Source organism: Nicotiana sylvestris, chromosome 5 (genome assembly GCF_000393655.2).
Source record: "Nicotiana sylvestris chromosome 5, ASM39365v2, whole genome shotgun sequence".
Lineage (NCBI taxonomy): Eukaryota > Viridiplantae > Streptophyta > Magnoliopsida > Solanales > Solanaceae > Nicotiana > Nicotiana sylvestris.
Window position 1 is genome coordinate 113,347,049 of NC_091061.1, and position 19,118 is coordinate 113,366,166.

At 38.9% G+C, this 19,118-nt stretch overlaps 2 protein-coding genes and 1 non-coding gene across 3 annotated transcripts; all 3 read right to left on the bottom strand.

Annotated features, from left to right (window-relative positions):
- Positions 1 to 8,700: 8,700 nt before the first annotated feature.
- Positions 8,701 to 12,672, bottom strand: LOC138869176 (uncharacterized). Its single transcript, XM_070146773.1, has 7 exons — positions 12,464 to 12,672; positions 10,606 to 11,005; positions 9,909 to 10,407; positions 9,501 to 9,846; positions 9,332 to 9,407; positions 9,037 to 9,183; positions 8,701 to 8,889 (listed from the first exon to the last, which is right to left on the bottom strand). The coding sequence occupies exons 1-7, from the start codon at positions 12,670 to 12,672 to the stop codon at positions 8,701 to 8,703; spliced, it is 1,866 nt and encodes a 621-aa protein (XP_070002874.1).
- A 3,840-nt stretch (positions 12,673 to 16,512) lies between these two features.
- Positions 16,513 to 18,640, bottom strand: LOC104230864 (uncharacterized). Its single transcript, XM_009783760.2, has 2 exons — positions 17,937 to 18,640; positions 16,513 to 16,790 (listed from the first exon to the last, which is right to left on the bottom strand). Exons 1-2 carry the CDS (start codon positions 18,575 to 18,577, stop codon positions 16,526 to 16,528), a joined length of 906 nt encoding a protein of 301 aa, XP_009782062.2. The 5' UTR covers positions 18,578 to 18,640; the 3' UTR covers positions 16,513 to 16,525.
- Positions 17,256 to 17,451, bottom strand: LOC138869907 (U2 spliceosomal RNA). The gene has a single exon (XR_011400148.1). It is a non-coding gene; the product is annotated as a U2 spliceosomal RNA (small nuclear RNA).
- Positions 18,641 to 19,118: the final 478 nt, after the last annotated feature.

Sequence of the window (19,118 nt, forward strand, 5' to 3'; positions counted from 1 at the left end):
GGAATGTCTCATAAGCCAAAGACTCGAGAAGTATTATGGTTCTTACATCGCCTAGGAATGGAGTTTCTTCCCATTGATACTCAGATAACAGATATGCTCCTTCATTCATCAGACTCTTAGAAGCGATAGCCATGATGTTATGCGATGCTTCCTTTTCTGGTGACTTTGTGAGAGTCACTAAGTCCAACATGGAGGAGTTCAGATACTAATCAGGATCATCCTCAGAGACCACTGACACTTGAAAGGTAAAACCTCCTAAGTGTTCTTTGATGAGATAAGAGGAATGATGACATATAGGGTTTTCAGTACACGGAAAGAAAATAGGGTTGTCAGAAAAGGAGAGACTATAGGAAAATAGGAGGAACCAGGTGTGGATACAGTTGTATTGGAAGAAGTGGAATGGTGAATTTCTGGGGATGATTTTAAGGATGATAGGGAAGTGAGAGTAATGTTAATGGTGGGAGAGGGAAGCGATCGTTAGATTGCCATTATAGGAGTATTTAGTAGGTAAGTAGAGTGAGAGAGAGAGAGAGAGATGAAGAGAGAATCATAGATATACATAAGGGATGAAGGTTCATGACTTGTTGTGAGGGAGAAAGAAAGTTTTATTGGAAAGAGGACTAATGATGAGAAGAGAGAGAAACGAGTTCTGAATAGTTTTGAAAATGGCGGTAGGTTTGTGGGAAAACATTGTTGTGCAGAGGGGATGAAGGGATTTGAAAGACAAGACAAGACATGCAGACTTTGAAAAGTCGGATGATGTGGCAGTTGAGTTAATTTTGTTAACATTTTTGAGGAGGCATACAGAACAAGCACATTATTACTAACCTGTGGTACAGGAACCTGATGCCCGAACATTTTTTTTTGAAAAATATTTTAGCAGCTCTTCTTTCGTAGTTCATAACTGTGCCTTTGGCTTCTATGATCGTCATGCGTGTTTACCTGTAACAATATCGATGTGAGTTAGGCTTTGCCAGAAAACACTTTAGCTAATTTTACATGAAGGTGCTTTTCATAGCCAACTGATAGAGAATCAGGTTCTCCATTAGGTTTCAATAACCCCAGCTTCACCTTGTTTCTTCCAAAATGTTCCCTCCTCAAGGCTTTGGTGAGGATATTTGGAATTTGGTCTTTTGTGCCGCAAGACTTTCCACAGATCAACCCTTTCTCCATATTGATCCTTAAAAGATAATGCTTCACCTCAATGTGCTTGGTCCTCTTGTTTTGAACTAGATAGAGAAGGTATACCATCAGAAAATACCCCAAAATCTTCCAGTTGTTGCTTAATTCAAAGGGTTTGAGCACATCAGGATGCTACCGCTACATATTCTGCTTTAGTTGTTGACGAAGCCATTGCGTTTTGCTTCCTTGTGCCCTAAGAGACGAGACATGATCATGGAAAGTGAGCCATTCCAGAAGTGTTTTTCCTATCTACAAGATAACCTGCATAGTTAACATGAGCATACCTAATAAGATTGAAACTGTCACCTGAGGAGTAATACAGGACCAGGTCCTGAGTTCTCTTAGGTATCTCAAACTTCTTTTGGCAGCCTTCAAGTAGGATTCCTTGGGACTTTGACTTTGAATTCTATTCTGGAATGGAAATACAGAAGGGACCAATTTTTTTTTGAATTTTTTATTCTCGTCTAAAACCAAAATGAAGATGAGTGATTATGTTATCAGGTAGATGGGAGATTTTGTGTTTCCAGTTTGGGACTGAGGTTTGATTGGTAGAGGAACTTGGTAGGTTAATTGGATTTCCCTGCACTCCTTGTTCTGTTACTTGTGGAGTGCCTTGCACTGCATCTCCACTCTTTCTTCAGCTTCAGTGGTAGTAATTGAAGTACCAGGTTCCTTATGAGAAGTGGAAGAGAATGTTGCATTGCCTTTCACCTGTCTCCTTCATCTTACTCATCATATCAGCCTTCCCATTTGAAACCTCAGATATTTCCCAAGTGCCAGACATGGTTCATTATATTGATCATCACTATTTCCTCCTTTGTTAGAAGAAGGTGTCTCGTTGAATAGCACATGAACACTTCCTTCCACTCAGTGTGCTCTTTTGTTGTAGACTTTATGGCTTTTGCTTTTTGGGGAGTATCCCAGAAGGATTTCTTCATCGCTTTTTGCATCAAACTTCCCAAGTTGGTCCTTCCTGTTGTTGAAACCACGATATTTTCATTCAAAAAGACTCTCAAATAAGTTATCCTTGGTTTTCTTCCATTTGGTAGCTCATAGTGGGTTTTGTTCAGGAGGGACCTGATCATACACCTGTTCACCAAGTAGCAAGCAAAGTTTAATGCTTTTGCCCAGAATTTTTTGGCGGTTCCACTGTCGATGAGCATTGTCCATGCCATGTCTTCCAAAGTTTTGTTCTTTCTTTCGGCAACACCATTTTGTTGTGGAGTCCTTGGTGTTGAGAAGTTGTGTGTGATTCCATTTTTGTTACAAGCTCATCAAATTTGGCGTTGTCACATTCTGTCCCGTGGTCAGATCTGATGCATACTACTTTCAATTTTATCTTCACTTGGATCTTCTTGACAAAGGCCCTAAGCACCTTGAAAGTCTCATCCTTTGTTCTAAGAACCAGTGTCCAGGTGAATCTTGAATTTGACAGACCACGAACCAGGTCCTTCTGAATCAATTTATTCAGAAATGAGAAGCTTGATTGCCCCAATCTTTCATCCCAAAGTTTTGCATCATTATAAACTGACTTCAAGCATCTCATATCACCAGCTTGTAAAGATTCAAAGTCAACAACGTAGATGTTCTTGTATCTTTTTGCCATTAAGACCACTTTGCCAGTTACCAGATTGGTAACTGTGCACATTTTTTGATAAGAACTCTAATTTGTTCCCTTTATCGCAGATTTGAGAGACACTCAGGAGACTGTACTTCAGGCCATCCACATAGTACATGTTTTCAATTGAGTGACAAAGAGATTTTCCAACTTTTCCAGCATTGAGAATGTACCTTTTTTTTTCAAGGGATACATTCCCTTCCTGCAGTGCTTTCAGTGAGAAGAAATCTATGGTGCTTCTAGTCACGTGCTTTGAGCATCCACTGTCCATGCTTCATTACAGTCCGCTTCCTCTCACTATTCCCTGCTCATGCAAATTATGGGTTAGATTTAGGAATCCAAACTAGTTTGGGTCCCTTGTTATGATAAAAAGGATGGATAAGGGTTTTTCTAGTCCATGCAGGCAATATTCCTTTTTTGCGATCGACACCTTGTCCCTTATTAGTAGTCACTTTGTCAGTAAACACTTTGTTTTTCTGAACAGATTGAACCCTTTCCTGGCAATTTTCTTTGAAGTCCCCATTGTTCCCACAGTAGGTACACAACCAATTATTAGGAATAGTGACGTGCTTGCTGTGAGGGTTGTAAGGAGTTTTCTCCCTTTGGAACCCGATTCCCTGCCTATTTCCACTATTATTCAAATACATGGCAGTGACACCATCTGAGGACCAGGTCCACTTTAGAGATTTCTGAAGATCAGTTTTTACTTTCTCCAATTCAGCTTGGAGTTGTAGATTTTTTCTCAAGTTCACCACATAGACTAGTTTTCACATCATTTAATTCATGTTCAAGCTTGATGTGTGTCTCACTAGCTACTTCCTTCCCTTTCCCAAGACTCACAGTCCTATGTTCTCTATTGAGTCCCTCAATGGTTTCCTCTAGGTCTGTGATTATCACTAAAAAATCATCCCTCTCTTGCTCAGTAGCTGAAATGTTTCCTTCTAGAGTGTGTTTCTCATTACTGAGACCTTCTATTGTTTCTTTCAAGTCAACAACCATTACCATCAGGTCATCTCTCTCATTTTCTACACTAGTTAATTTTTTCATTTAGAGTATCTTTTTATTTTTCAAGATTAGTTATGGTCTCATTTAGGTCCACTACACAGACCACCAGATCATCTCTAGATTGTTCAGCTTCTCCTAGTTCTATGGTCAGGATCTCTGATAGCTTATATGAGTCCACCAAACTATGGAGTACCTGGTCCCGTATGAGACTGATATGTAGAATGTAGTAAAGACTGAATGTAAAGGAGGCAAGAGATTTTCTACGTGGAAAAAACCCACACAAGGGGATAAAAAAACCACGACCTACTCTTGTAGGCTTTTAACTCAACTAACTTGTAATCTACCTATTACAAGACACTTAGCAATACTTCCGATTGCAAAGACTTCAAACTAACTTGTGATGCAACCACCACAAGCTACTCTCTAACTCTCCTAGTTACAGAGGATTTAACTTATGACTATTCCTAGTCACAACATAAACTCTAAAGTTTACGAATTTGGTTTGTTCCTAAAGTAGCGCTTCTAAGAAAGCAAACTAGGAATTACAATATAGAGCAATTAACAATATTACAACTTAACTATGGGTGTACATAAGACTCGTTTAGAAACTGAAACTTAGTGAAGTTATCTTCTTGTTCTTGACACACCAGTGACTTCAATGCCGGATGAATGTTTCTTCTTCTTGAGAGAGTATCACTTAATGCACATGTGATGATGTGTCTTGCACCAGGTTGTTTTATCATAAAAGATATCACAATGGATAGTGATGTCAACTCGTGACGTACTTTTTCCCAGTGAGAAGTGACTACTGCACTGTCTGCACAGCCACTTCTGGGCAGTTGCATTCTAGCTGGATAGTGGACTTTGTACTTCTGTCAGGACACACCAACAGACTAGGTCCTGGTTGTGTTCCTCTTCTGTAACAATTGCCAGATGGTCACTTTCTTCTTCTACGTTCCAGCTGTGCACTTGACCTGTACTTCTGTCAGAGAATCTCAAGGGAGCAGGTCCCTGTTGTGTTTCTCTTTATATTGAATGCGTACAGTCACTGACTTGTGCTTTTGTCAGAGAACCCTAAATGACCACCGCATCGCGTCCCTCTCCTGTTCCTCCCTATGGTCGTTGATCCATTCGCTGATTTTCTGACTTCGAGCATTTCACATAAGATGTGTACCCTGTGGGACAAGGTTCTCTATCTGGTTTTTCATAACAAGTTTATTAAATCATCAAAACATAAGAAGCATAAAGCTAAGACATTTGAAAACACATCAATTTCCCCCTTTTTGATGATGACAAACTTAGACATGAAAAACATTTGTTTAGATCAGAATTAACAATTAACCAGATGAGATATCAGTAGTTCCCCCTTAATCTTAGATCTCCCTCCTTGTGAGTTTTAGTTCCCCTCGACCTACCTCGACCTCCCTCAATATCCCGCTTGCTTTTCTTGCTCTATTTCCCCCTTTTGGCATCATGAAAAAGAACAAATATGTAGAAGAGCACAAGCAGGAAATTAGCATAAAGAAGTCTAACACAGCTAGCTCATGCCACATATGTGCACACAACATGACAGAAAAGAGAAGACAGAGGAACATAGTGTTGTACATGCAAGGAAAGGGGAGATGTTTTATTAATGTTTACATTGGATTGAGCAAGTCAGGAGTAGAAATGGTTAAGTTCAACATGCCATCACAAAAAAACAAGTAAACACAAGTAAAACAGCAGCCACAAGATGTTGGAGCAAAAATATCTTGACACTAAGAGGATCCTAGGGAATACTAGAGGAGGGAAGCTTGGAGGATGAGACAACAATGGTTTTGAGAACCAGGTCCAGTCTAGCATTTGCAGCCAGTTGTTCTTCAAGTAGTTAAGCCCGAAGTCTCTCATTTTCCTTCCTTAGTCGAGCAACCTCCTCATGTATAGAATCAGGTCCCTTAGCTGCTTGGCTAAGCTGAGTTTCTAGAATGGCATTTCGAGCTCTCAGCGTTTGTATTTTCTTAGAGGCTACATTTTGGGCGTTTATTAGCTGAGAAATGGTCGAGATGCTTCCACCAACTTTTTCTATGCATTCACATTCTTCTAGAGTGGTCTTAGAAAAGGTTTGCTTGCATGTGCCCACTCTAGGATTTCCCAAGGGAACCTTATAAAATCTGAACACTTGAGTGAGGAGAAAGCCATAAGGTAACCCATGATTGCCACCCTTAAAATTTGCCACCTTCTGCATATGATCTATGATGATTGGTGGCAAATTGATTGGTACAAACTCATCAAGCGCTTCCATCAGGACCAAATCTGACTTTGTGGCAATGGAACTTCTCTCAGAGCGGGGTAAGAGAACTTTATTAACCAATTCAAAGAGAAGCTGGTACTCAAGAAGCAACACCTTTTTATGGACCTGTTCCCCCTGTTGAATAGCTTGCTCTTTCATGATGGCTCTCCGGAAGTTTATTCCACAGACATCCTTAACTCAGGACACACCTTCACACGGAATTCTGAGAATTTTTCCCAATGTTGAAGAGTCAAGGACGATATCCACTCCATTTACAAGCGCACAAATATGATCCCCCTCAATAGTGAAGAGAGATGAGTAGAAGGTTTGCACTGCATATTCGTACACCAGAGGCATGCTCCCTTTAAATGGGTGTTCCCATTGTTGAAATTCCACAATCTTTAGAATCTGTCTCATGCCTGCCATTTCCGAAATTGCTGGATCAAATGTTCGACCCCACAACACTTTTTAAGTTCTTAATCTTTGCTTCCACTAAACACCATCACAGGTCAAGGACCTTGCAGAACCAGGTTCCTTAACAGTTTCCCTTTCTTATTTGCTGGTCCCTTCGACAGACTTTCCTTTCTATCTTGCTGCCTCCACAGTATTATCCTCAGACACGGCTAGCTCAGTTTTACTCCGTCTTGCTGCTGTGCCTCCTAGATGACCCTTTCTGTTCCTCAACAGTTTCCTCAATCGTCATAGACTGTTGTACTAAAGAACCAGGTTCCCTAGAAGTGTCTTTGTCTATCTGGTTTGCTGACACACTCTTGATGAAATCCTTTGAATTCATTTTCCTCTTTTCCTTGTCTTGACACTTCTCTTACTTTTCTGCAATGAGGATTCAAAATTCTCTCGCTGTAGTGACCTGGTGATGGGTAATTTTGAGGAAGACTCTAAGAGTTTGGAATGAACAGGAGGTGTAGGAGTGAGTTTGCATGGAAGTGAAACAGGTTCATCAGAAGGCTTTTCTGAAAGTATCTCATGGTCCAGGGACTCGAGGAGTATTGTGGTCCTTACATCCACTAGGAATGGTATGTCTTCCCTTTGATATTGTGAAGAAAGATAAGCTCCTTCATTTATCAGACTCTTAGCAGATATAGCCATAATGTTATGAGCAACTTCCTTTTCTGGTGACTCCTTGAGAGTCATTGATTCCAACATGGAGGTGTTCAGATACTGGTTAGGATCATCCTCAGGGGCTTCTGATGCTCGAGGAGTAAGACCTCCTATGTGATCCTTGATGAGATCATAGGATTAACTAGATATAGGATTCTCAAAATAGTAGTAAACAGGGTTTATCAGAAATGGAAAAGTTGTAGGGGTGGAGGAGGACCCAGAAGTGTATAACGTGGTAGAAGGTGTGAAATAATGATCCTCTAGGAATGATTTCAAGGATGATGAAGAGGTGGGAGCAGTGTTAATGGCGGGGGAATGAGAAGATTGTTCGATCGCCATTGGATGAGTACTTAGTATATGTGTTGTGAGAGGAAGGAATAGATAGGAAGAGGATCCTATCTATACACAGGGGATGAAGGTTCATAACTTTCCGTGAGAGAGAGGGGAAGTTTGTTTTTATTGGAGGAAGAACTAATGATGAGTTGGGAGAGAAACAGGTTTTGAATAGTTCTGAAAATAGCAGTAGATTTGTGGGGAAATGTTACCGTGCAGAGGGGATGAAGGATTTGACTGACAAGACATGACACTCAGACGTTGAAAAGTCGAATGACGTGGCAGCTAAATTACAAAATATTTATATGATTTTTTTGTTTATAAAGGGCATGCAAAAATTAAGCACATTACTACTAACCTCAGATACGAGAACCTGATGCCAGAGCAATCTTTTGAACAAGGTTTTAACAGCTTCCCCCTTGTAGTTCATAGCTATACCTTTAGCTTCTATGATCGTCATGCGTGTTTACCTACAATGGTATTGATGTGAGTTAGGCTTGGTCAGAAAATACTTTAGCTATCTTTACCTGAAGGTGTCTTACACAGCCAACAAATGGAAAATTAGGTTCTTCATTAGATTCTTGTGACCTCATTTTAACCTCGATTTATTCGAAATATCCCCTACTCGAGGCTTTGATGCAGATATCTGGAGTTTGATCTTCTATTTTTGCAATGCTTTCCACCAACCAATCCCTCCTTCATATTGACCCTCAAATGAGGATCTCATTCTTCAATGTGTTTGCAATTTCTCTTCAGTTGTTGATGAGGTCATTTCGTCTTGCTACCTTGTCTCCCATAAGATGAGGCATGAATCATGACAAGTGCACTTTGGTTTCCCATTTTGATATAGAAGTTGGTTGAAGAGAGATATATGGAGGTTAATTTGATTTCTTCACACTTCGTGTTTTGTTGCCTATGTAAGGCCATGAGCTGTATCTTTACTTCTTCCTTCAGCTTCAGTGGTAGCAAGTGACGCACCAGGTTCTTTGTGAGACATGGAAGATGATGTTGCGTTGTCTTTCGCCAGTCTCCTTCATCTTGCTCACTTTATCATCCTCCCAATTTGAAGCCTCAGATATTTCCCAGAGACAAGATTGGTTCATCATATTCATCCTCATGGTCTCTTTCTTGGCAAGGGAGAGTGTCTTGATGAATACCTAATGAGTGTCTCATGTCATCTAGTGCTTCCTTTGTTGGAGACCTTTTGGCCTTGTTTTGTGGGTTGTTCCCAGAAGGATTCCTTCACTCGTCTATTTGCATTGTGCTTCCCAAGCTGATCCTTCCTGTTGTCAGGAACAAAGCATTTTCTTCCAATCGGCGGTTCCTGGCGAGTTTTGATTTTAGGAGAAACCTGGTTCGACACCTGTTCTCAAGGAGGAGAGCAGTATTCATTACTTTTGCCCAGGATTTTTTTTAATTCCATAGGCGATGAGCACTATCCATGTATCACTTTCCAATTCCGTCTTTTCCTACTCGAGTGCCAAAGGAAACTTTCTCCCTTTTTATTTACTGAGAATGTACCCTTTACTTTTTTCTCAAGGATATATTCCTTTCCTGTAGGGCTTTTAGTGAGAATCATTTGATGATGTTTTTTAGCTGCGTGCTTTAGGCATCCACTGTCCATAGTCCATCGCAATCTGCTTCCTCTCGCTGCTCCCTGCACATGCACATCAAGGGTTAGATTTAGGAACCCAAACTAGTTTGGGTCCCTTGTTATTATAAAAAGGATGAATGAGGGGTTTCTTGGTCCATGCAGGCAACATCCACTTTTTGCGAGTGGTACCTGGTCCTTTGCTAGTAGTCACTCTATCAGTAAATGCTTTGTTCTTTTGAGCAGATTGAACCCTGGCCTGGCAATTTTCTTTAAAATGCCCATTATTTCTGCAATGGGTACATAGCCAGTTATCAGGTACAATGACATACTTGTTGTGTGGGTTGTAGGGAGTTTTCTCCCTTTGGAACCTGATGCCCTACTTGTTCCCACTATTGTTGAGATACATGGCAGTGACTGCATCTGAGGACCAGGTCCATTTTAAGGATTTCTCAAGATCATTTCTTACTTTCTCCAACTCAGCTTGGAGTTGTTGATTCCTCTCGAGTTCACTACAGAGAATGTTTTTTACAGCGGTTAACTCCTTTTCAAGAAAGACGTGCGACTCACTGGCTACTTCCTTCCCTTTCCCAAGACTTACATTCCTATGTTCTCTATTGAGTCCCTCAATTGTTTCCTCTAGATCATCGCATATCACTAGAAGGTCATCTCTTTCCTCTTCAGTGGAGGCAATTTTTTCTTCTAAGGAGTGTTTCTCATTGCTAAGACCTTCTATTTTTCTTTTAGATCAACAACTACTACTATCAGATCATCTCTCTCATTCTCCACACTGGTTATGTTTTCATTTAGGGTCTCCTTCTCTAGTTCAAGATTAGCTATGGTTTCATTTAAGTCCACTACACAGACCACTAGATCATCTCTAGATTGCTCGGCCTCCCCTAGTTCTACAGTCAAGATCTCCTTATCATTTACAAGACTATAATAAGCGTCAATTAGGACATTTGACAAATACCTTAGTTTCTTAGAGGAATAAGATCTCAGATTTCTCTGAACATCCCTGAAGTTTACCTCATTATCTTCATCTTCTTCATCATCAACATCTAACTGAGCCATCAGCGCGAATAGTGAATCGTACTTCGTTGCTTCAGTTTCCACTGCCATCATGGAACTGTTTTCTACATCTAATTCCTTTTCGGATTCACTTGAGGAGTCTCCCCAAGCAGTAAGAGACTGCTTAACGATATTGTCTGCAGCACATTTTTGATTGAATCTTTTCTCTGGAACTAGGTTCTTTTTTCCAGCTTTATCAGGACTTTGCTTGTACTGCTCCTATTTCGCGAGAGGGTAGTCTTTGATGAAATGCCCTGGCTTTCCACATCCGTGACAAAGATCGTTGTTCCTTGTTTTACTTGAATTGCCCCACTTTGGTATGCCACCATTTCTTCAAATCATTTTTTGAAATCTCTTAGTAAGATAGGCCATGTCACTATCTTCATCACTTGAGTCACTCCTTTCAGCCTTAAGCACCAGGTTCTTTTCCTTCTTAGGCTCTCTTCTTTCACTATATTTCTTTATTTTTATCTCGTATATTTTCAGATTACCAATCAACTCATCCATGGTTAGATTTTGTAGATCTTTAGCTTCTGTGATAGTGTTTACATTACTTTCCCAAGACCTAGGTAGAAAACTAAGAATTTTCCTTACAAGCTTGTTTCTGGGAATGACATCTCCAATTGAGTGAAGCTCATTTATGACAGAGGTAAATCTGGTGTGCATATCTTGTATGAACTCATCATCCTTCATTCTGAAGAGCTCGTATTCAGTGGTGAGCATGTCGATCTTGGATTGTTTGACTTGAGTGGTTCCTTCGTGTGCAATTTGTAAGGCTTCCCATATTTCTTTGGAAGTATCACATGCTGATACTCTGCTGTACTCATCAGGTCATATGTCACACATCAAGATTTTTTTGGCACGATAGTTCTTTTCTACAGTTTTTCTGTCAATGTCGTTGTACTCTCTTCTCCCTTAGGGCACCAATGGTCCTGTTTCTTCAAGTTTCTTCATGGGAACATGTGGACCATCACAAATGATGTCCTACAGTTCTGAATCTTCAGCCATTATGAAGTCATGCATCCGAGTCTTCCACCATCCGTAGTATTGACCATTGAATCTGGGAGGTCTATAGGTTGATTGTCCTTCTTCAAAGCTTGGTAGAGCAGCCATTTAGGATCCTTCCTAGGTGTTAGCCTGATAGGAGGAACCTGCTCTGATACCAATTGATAGCTTATATGAGTCCACCAAACTATGGAGTACCTAGTCCCGTATGAGACTGATACGTAGAATGCAGTAAAGACTGAATGTAAAGGGGGCAAGATAGTTTCTACGTGGAAAAATCCCACACAAGGGGATCAAAAAACCACGACCTACTCTTGTAGGCTTTTAACTCAACTAACTTGTAATCTACCTATTACAAGCCACTTTGCAATACTTCCGATTGCAAAGACTTCAAACTAACTTGTGATGCAACCACCACAAGCTACTCTCTAACTCTCCTAGTTACAGAAGATTTAACTTATGACTATTCCTAGTCACAACATAAACTCTAAAGTTTATGAATTTGGTTTGTTCCTAAAGTAGCACTTCTAAGAAAGCAAACTAGGAATTACAATGTAGAGCAATTAACAAGATTACAACTTAACTATGGATGTACATAAGACTCGTTTAGAAATGGATACTTAATGGAGTTATCTTCTTGTTCTTGACACACCAGTGACTTCAATGCTGAATGAATGCTTCTTCTTTTTGAGAGAGTATCACTGAATGCACACATGATGGTGTGTCTTGCACCAGGTTGTTTTATCACAAAAGATATCACAATGGATAGTGAAGTCAACTCGTGGCGTACTTTTTCCCAGTGAGAAGTGACTGTTGCATTGTCTGCACAACCACTTCTGGGCAGTTGCGTTCCAACTGGATAGTAGACTTTGTACTTCTGTCAGGACACACCAATGGACTAGGTCCTGGTTGTGTTCCTCTTCTGTAACAATTGCTAGATGGTCACTTTCTTCTGCTACATTCTAGCTGTGCACTTGACCTGTACTTCTATTAGAGAATCTCAAGGGAGCAGATCCGTGTTGTGTTTCTCTTTATATTGAATGCGTGCAATCACTGACTTGTGCTTTTGTCGGAGAACCCTAAAGGACCACCGCATCGGGTCCCTGTTTTGTTCCTCCTTGTGGTAGTTGATCCATTCACTATTTTTCTGACTTCGAGCATTTCACATGAGATGTGTACCCTGTGAGACAAGGTTCTCTATCTAGTTCTTCATAACAAGTTTGTTAAATCATCAAAACATAAGAAGCATAAGGCTAAGACATTTGAAAACCCATCAATCTCCTTATCATTATCAAGGCTATAATAAGCATCAATTAGAATATTTGCTAATGACCTTAACTTCTTAGAAGAGTAGGATTTCAGATTTCTCTGAACATCCCTGAAATTTACCTCATCATCTTCATTTTCTTCATCCTCGTCAGACTGAGCCATTAGCGCGAACAATGAGTCATACTTCATTGCTTCAGTTTCCACTGCCATCATGGAACTATTTTATGTATATGGTTCCCTTTCTGATTCATTGGAGGAGTCTCCCTAAGCAGTAAGAGCCTGCTTCACAATATTGTCAGCTGCACTTTTTCGATTGAATCATTTGTCTGGAACCAGGTTCCTTTTTGCTGCTTTGTCAGGATTTTGTTTGTACTGCTCTTGTTTCACAAGTGGACAGTCTTTGATAAAACCCTAGCTTTCCGCACTTGTGACAGAGATCATTGTTCCTTGCCTTACTTGAACTACCCCTCTTTGGTATACCACCATTTCTTCAAACAATATTTTGAAATCTTTTAGTAAGATAGGCCATATCACTATCTTCATCACTTGAGTCACTGCTTTCAGCCTTGAGTACCAGGTTCTTTTCCTTCATCGGCTCTCTCCTTTCACTGTCTTTCTTTCTTTCTTTTTATCTCGTATGTCTTCAGATTACCAATCAACTCATCCATGGTTAGAGTTTGTATATCTTTAGCTTCAGTGATGGCATTTACCTTACTTTCTCAAGAACCAGGTAGAACACTGAGGATTTTTCTTACAAGCTTGTTTCTAGGAATAACATATCCAAGTGAATGAAGCTCATTTATGATGGAAGTGAATCTGGTGTGCATATCCTGTATAGACTCATCATCCTTCATCCTAAAGAGCTCACTCTATGGTGAGCATGTCAATCTTAGACTGTTTAACCTGAGTAGTTCCTTCGTGTGCGGTTTGCAAAGCTTCCCCTATTTTGACAGTATCACAAGCCGAGACTCTGTTGTACTCATCGGGTCCTATACCACATACCAAGATTTTCATGGCGCAATAGTTCTTTTCTACGGCTTTTCTGTCAATGTCGTTGTACTCTTTTCTGTCTTTCGGCACCATTGGTCCAGTTTCTTCAAGCTTCTTCATAGGAACATGTGGACCATCACAGATGATGTCCCAAAATTTTGAATCTTCAACCATTATAAAATCATGCATGCTAGTCTTCCACTAGCCGTAGTATTGATCATTGAATCTAGGAGGTCTGTAGGTTGATTGTCCTTCTTCAAAGTTGAGTGGAGAAGCTATTGAGATCCTTTCTAGGTGTTAACCTTTTAGAAAGAACCTGCTTTGATACCAATTGTTAGTTTATATGAGTCCACCAAACAGTAGAGTACCTGGTCCTCTATGAGGTTAAGCTGAGAATGCTAGTAAAACTGTAAGTAAATGAGACACATGATTTTTACGTGGAAAAATCCCACACAAAGGGACAAAAACTACGACCTACACTTGTAGGCTTTCAACTTCACTAACTTGTAATCTCACTATTACAAGCTACTTTGTAATACCTCTACAACAAAGGATTCAACTTAACTAACTTGTGATACTCTTACCACAAGCCACTTTGTGACTCTCTAGTTATAAAGGCTTTAAACTTATGACTAAACCTAGTCACAACATAAACTTAGAAAGTTTACGAATTTTGGGTTTCGTAAAACAAAACTTCTAAGAAAGCAAGATAGGAGTTACAATAAAGAACAAATAACAAGATTACAACTCAACTATGGATATACATAGACTCATTGTGAAACTGATCCTTAAGTGGAGTTGTCTTCTTGTTCTTGACACACCAGTAACATCAATGTCGGATGAACACTTTAATGCTTGAGAGAATATCACTGAATGCACAAGTAAATGTGTTGTGCCTTGCACCAGGTTGTTATACCACAAAGGACATCACAATGGTGATGTCAAATCTTGGTACACGCTTCTTCCCAATGAGAAATGACTGTTGCACTGTCTGCTGCACTGTCGCGTGTACAGTTGCAGACAGTCACTTTCTGCAGTTGCGTTCCAGTTGTATAGTTGACTTGTACTTCTGTCAGAGAACCCTAAGGGACCAGGTCCCTGTTGTGTTCTTCCTTGTGGTTGTTCACTCACTTGCTGGAGATCAGACTGAACATTGTTCATTTGAAAAGTACACCAGGTGGGTAAGGTTCTTTATCTGGTTCTTGATAATAAGTTTGTCAGATTATCAAAATATAAGAAACATAAGGCAAAGACATTAAAAACCCATCGGTCTTCCTCCTTTATTCAGGGTTGGGACTAGCAATGTGAGCAAACTCACCCGGCGAAGTTTTCTAAGGTTTTAATCTATGCAATAAACTGAGATACGGTTTCTATTATTTTCATGTGGTAGTGTGTATATGTGTGTACACATGCTATCTTATAGAAAAATTATTATTTACACATACATGTATAAAAAAGTTTTTTCCGCCAAATGATGTCAGGTGTCTCCCGCACTGGACGATTCACAAACCCCTCTAACGTGTTGTGTTCGGTGACCTAATTTACATATTGGATGAACCTAACGCCCTCAAATTAAACTTAAAAGGTTCCATCATGCTCTCAGTATATATACTTGGAATCGTGACATAAAACCTAGCTAGCTGAGACTAAATGTTTATATTTCAAACTAATCCAGATGGTCAGATTGACAGTACTTTCCATACGCTTTGCTAGAGAACTTATTGAACTTATTGGAAGTTTTATCCTACGCTGAACTTAACTCTTTATCACTAATTTGTATACTTAAAAAAACGTCGCTCATTTTCAGCTCGATTCACCATCCTACAAGCTAGCAAAATCAGTATTTCAACTTTAAGGGTTCTGAATTTTAGAATGATGACTTTAAATGTTAATAATTAGATTTTAAATTTAATTGATGTATATATTTAATAAATTTATTAACACAAATACCATGTGTGAACAAAAAATTACTGGATTCAAACTCGTATGCAAGCCGCAAGGTATATCCAAGTACTAAAACGTCCAGTAAAATTAGATGGAAATCGATTCAAAAATGACACATCCGAATATGGCGAGGCACATTAATATAATGCCAACTAGGGTCTAGTAGAACTTATAACTAACAATCACAGGAGACTAGCAAAGACTCGTTTAAAACATCCATTTTCAAGAACAAAGAGTTACAGTCTCAGACAAATTATGTCTTCTCTACCAGTGATTCAAGACTGGATAACTTTTACTCTCTCTCTCTCTCTCTCTCTCTGTGTACTTTTTCTTATGTTTTTTTTTTTGAAGATGATTTGTTGCTAGTTGCTACCTCCTTGAATCGTCTAAAAATCCATCTTAGGCGTGAAACAGAAGGTGGCGGGTAATTTCTTGGAATGACATTACTCCATTTATAGGTTGTAGGAGCGCTAAACTTAATTAATAAATTTTCAAGTGTGTGGAAATATGCAAATGTTATGAAAGATCTCATATTTGTTGTTTGAGACAGATTTCACGATTCCGCTTCAGAATCATTCTAAAAGTGATAGAAGAACTAATTTTGCATACAAGGGGCTCGGCTTCGACATATGCATCGTATCGAGGAAACAAAGTTCTAGACTGTTCAGAATATTCAATCTCCTTAAAAAAAATTTGTCAATTATAATGAACTCCCCCACCATTACAAAAATTCCTGCTAATGCTCTACAAGGTATACATAGTTCCTCATTTAAGTTTAGGTGGTTGAAACACAATATTATTGATGCGGTTTTTATAGTGTGAGTTTGATTAAAGTTTGTAAAAGTAAGTTGTATTAATATATTTTACGTCTTCCACCCTCAAATATCTATTTTTGTAATTTTAATACTTGGTGAAACTTTAAAAAAAGGGTGCTGGCAAGTGGCTATTCCAAAACTGTAAGGACAATCTTTCTAACAACGGAGAAGTACTTATAAATATTCAAATCTTGAACACAACAAAAAATATATCCAGTTTAAGCAAAAATCATAATCAAACTCAAATCCAATAAACATCCAAGTAAATAATAATATAAAAACAACAACAAATTAAGCACATATAAAGCAGGCATCTAAGAGAGCTCTGAAGTGGATGCAACTGGTGAACTGGTTTGTCCCTCATAAAGCTCAAATTGCGAAAGCTGGTTCTTTGGATTTGGCTTTTTCACATATTTTCGTGCCCAAACATGCTTCCCATTGATGTTGTATTTAGCCTTTCCACCATCTACAATAGCCTCAAGTGCAGCATGAGAGCGAGTTACAAGGCGTGCGTACAGTGGTTGCTCATCATCTGAAACCTCTTGCATGTAAATAGCTTCAATATCCTCCCCAAATTTCCTACCAGCCATCACCAAGTATATTAATTAAGCATAATATATATTAAATGGATCAGATGATAAGTGACTTAACGAGAAAAACTCTTTTAAGAAATATTTTAGTTTTCGTACATACATACAGAGGGGTCGTTTGGTATGAGGTATAAGAAGATATAGGGATGGTATAAAAATTTAATACCACCTTAATATTCTGTTTGGTTAACACCGAGATAACTTATACCTTATAGAGGGTGGGTAATTAATACCGGTATAACTTATACCTTCTTCTTAAAAATTATACAATTGTCATTCTTAATACAACATACCAAACAGTGAATAAACAACAATCCCAACATAACTTTTACTGGCATAACTTATACCCGCATAAGCCCTATTCCAACCAAACGACCCTAACTCTGTAAAGTTTTTATTAACGTGGAAGTTAATTAAGACAAAAATAACCTTCTATAGCATTTTTTTATTTTATTTGGGGTGTGTCGGGCCAAGGCTATAGTGCAATACCAAGATGACACTTGAAAGCATCGATAGCAAGCTGCCGTGGTGGACATTCTCCCAGGAAAAAATTGAGTTAATATCATGTGAGTCGATGACCCACATATTAGATATTAAACTGATAAAAGCATATACAACACTTGATCTTAACCAAAAGGCCAAAAAGGTATAAATGTTATATCAACACTAATCGTGTAAAAATTAAGTCTATACAAGCTAAATTCTTCATAGAAACCGCTTCATGTGGCCATGTTGCTTTGCCTCTTTAAGATTGTTCGATCGGTAGAATGGTTGTACTCATCCTATATATTAAAAGGATGCGCTAAAATATGTAGTGAACCTCTAGTGTACGTTTCATGGATTTAAACCTTAAAAGAGGGATATGTTTATCTTTTTCTAGCCAAATTAAATGAGTTCATAGGTTGTGGTAGGGAGATCAATCAAGTTAAGTGTTTTACAGGATTGACACTTTATGTTTTGAGATGCAAAAGGTGGGGAATTTCATATTAAGATTCATCTATATACTACTAGTTGGTAAACACTATAAATAAATCAATCAATCAATAAACCAAATAAATAAATGAAAGAATAAGGGAACTAAATGTAAAGGAAATTAATTATTCAGAAGAGGGAAAAAAAAGAAGAGAGATTGTACCTGGTGAAGAACTCTACGACTTCAGTTTCAGTAATTGGATAGCCTTTGGAGAAAGTCAAAAACACAGTCCTAGCATCAGGAGGGACTTCTTTCTCTTCTTCAGCATGAATTTTCAAACTGTTCTTCAACAATTCTGCTATATCATTGTGCATAGCCTGAGGGGCGCCTTCCTCATGTGCACCAAATTCATGATGATAATTAGGCAACATTTGATGAATTCCACTACCAATATTTGTAGCATTCACATGAGAGAAAAGTCCATAATTAGGCAAATTCAAGTTTCCTCCAATAAATGGTTGTGGCATATATTGTATATGATTAGTAGGAACCAAAAGAGGCAAACCTAAAACAACAACACCACCACCACCACCACCACTTGGGACATGGCTACTAGGATTAATTGGCACCATCCTATTAGTAGCCCTTCCTATTTCTTCAATGTTCTCACTATGCATAGGCTCTAAAAAAATGCCGCCGCCGCCACCACCACCACTTGGGACATGGCTAGGGTTGAGAATTGACATCATTCTTGTACTGTTAATTCCCATTTCTTCCTTGTTCTCATGACTATGCATAGACTCTAAAAAAACACCACCAACATGACTTGGGACATGATGACTAGGGTTGATAATTGGCACCATTCTACTACTACTTCCTATTTCTTCTAAAACATTTGGTGAAACCAAATTTTCCCTAGTAAAATACTTTGGATGTTGCACTATATCATCAAAAGCCCTAAGACAAACTGTCTTAAAGAATTTCGTGACCCCACGAATGGCGCTTGCCCGATTCTCATGAATGTATTTGAGAGTGAATTTGGGGTTTAACAATTTTGGAATCAAGAATATTTCCTGAGAAACATTTTCAGTACTGAACTTGTCATCCTCCACACATTTTAGGCAGGTTAAGGCCTCCTCCGCCGCCACATTCAACAACGGGAATGGAAAATCATAAATCTTCCTCATAAAAGACCAGTCTTTCCCAACTACTTCAAGCCATTGGAAAAATGCCATGATTTGCATGGATTCAGTAGGGTCACGACCTAAAAGGTTGATCAATTTCGCGTAAAGTCTGCGATCAGTTGAGTAAAAGAGTTTGAAATCTTCATCTGAGATTGGAGAAAAAAGGTGATCGTATAAAGGGGGTAATGAAGAAGAAAGACGATCCATTTGTAATCTTTGA

Coding starts and splice junctions, on each gene's coding strand:
- LOC138869176 (XM_070146773.1), bottom strand. CDS start 12,672: ATGGCAGTGGAAACTGAAGCAATGAAGTATGACTCATTGTTCGCGCTA. Junction 11,006..12,463: donor AATGATAAGGAGATTGATGG/GTTTTCAAATGT, acceptor TGATGAGTACAG/CAGAGTATCAGCATGTGATA. Junction 9,847..9,908: donor CCTAAATGAAAACATAACCA/GTGTGGAGAATG, acceptor GAAAAATAGAAG/GTCTTAGCAATGAGAAACAC.
- LOC104230864 (XM_009783760.2), bottom strand. CDS start 18,577: ATGGTGCCAATTATCAACCCTAGTCATCATGTCCCAAGTCATGTTGGT. Junction 16,791..17,936: donor GTCGTAGAGTTCTTCACCAG/GTACAATCTCTC, acceptor GATGGCTGGTAG/GAAATTTGGGGAGGATATTG.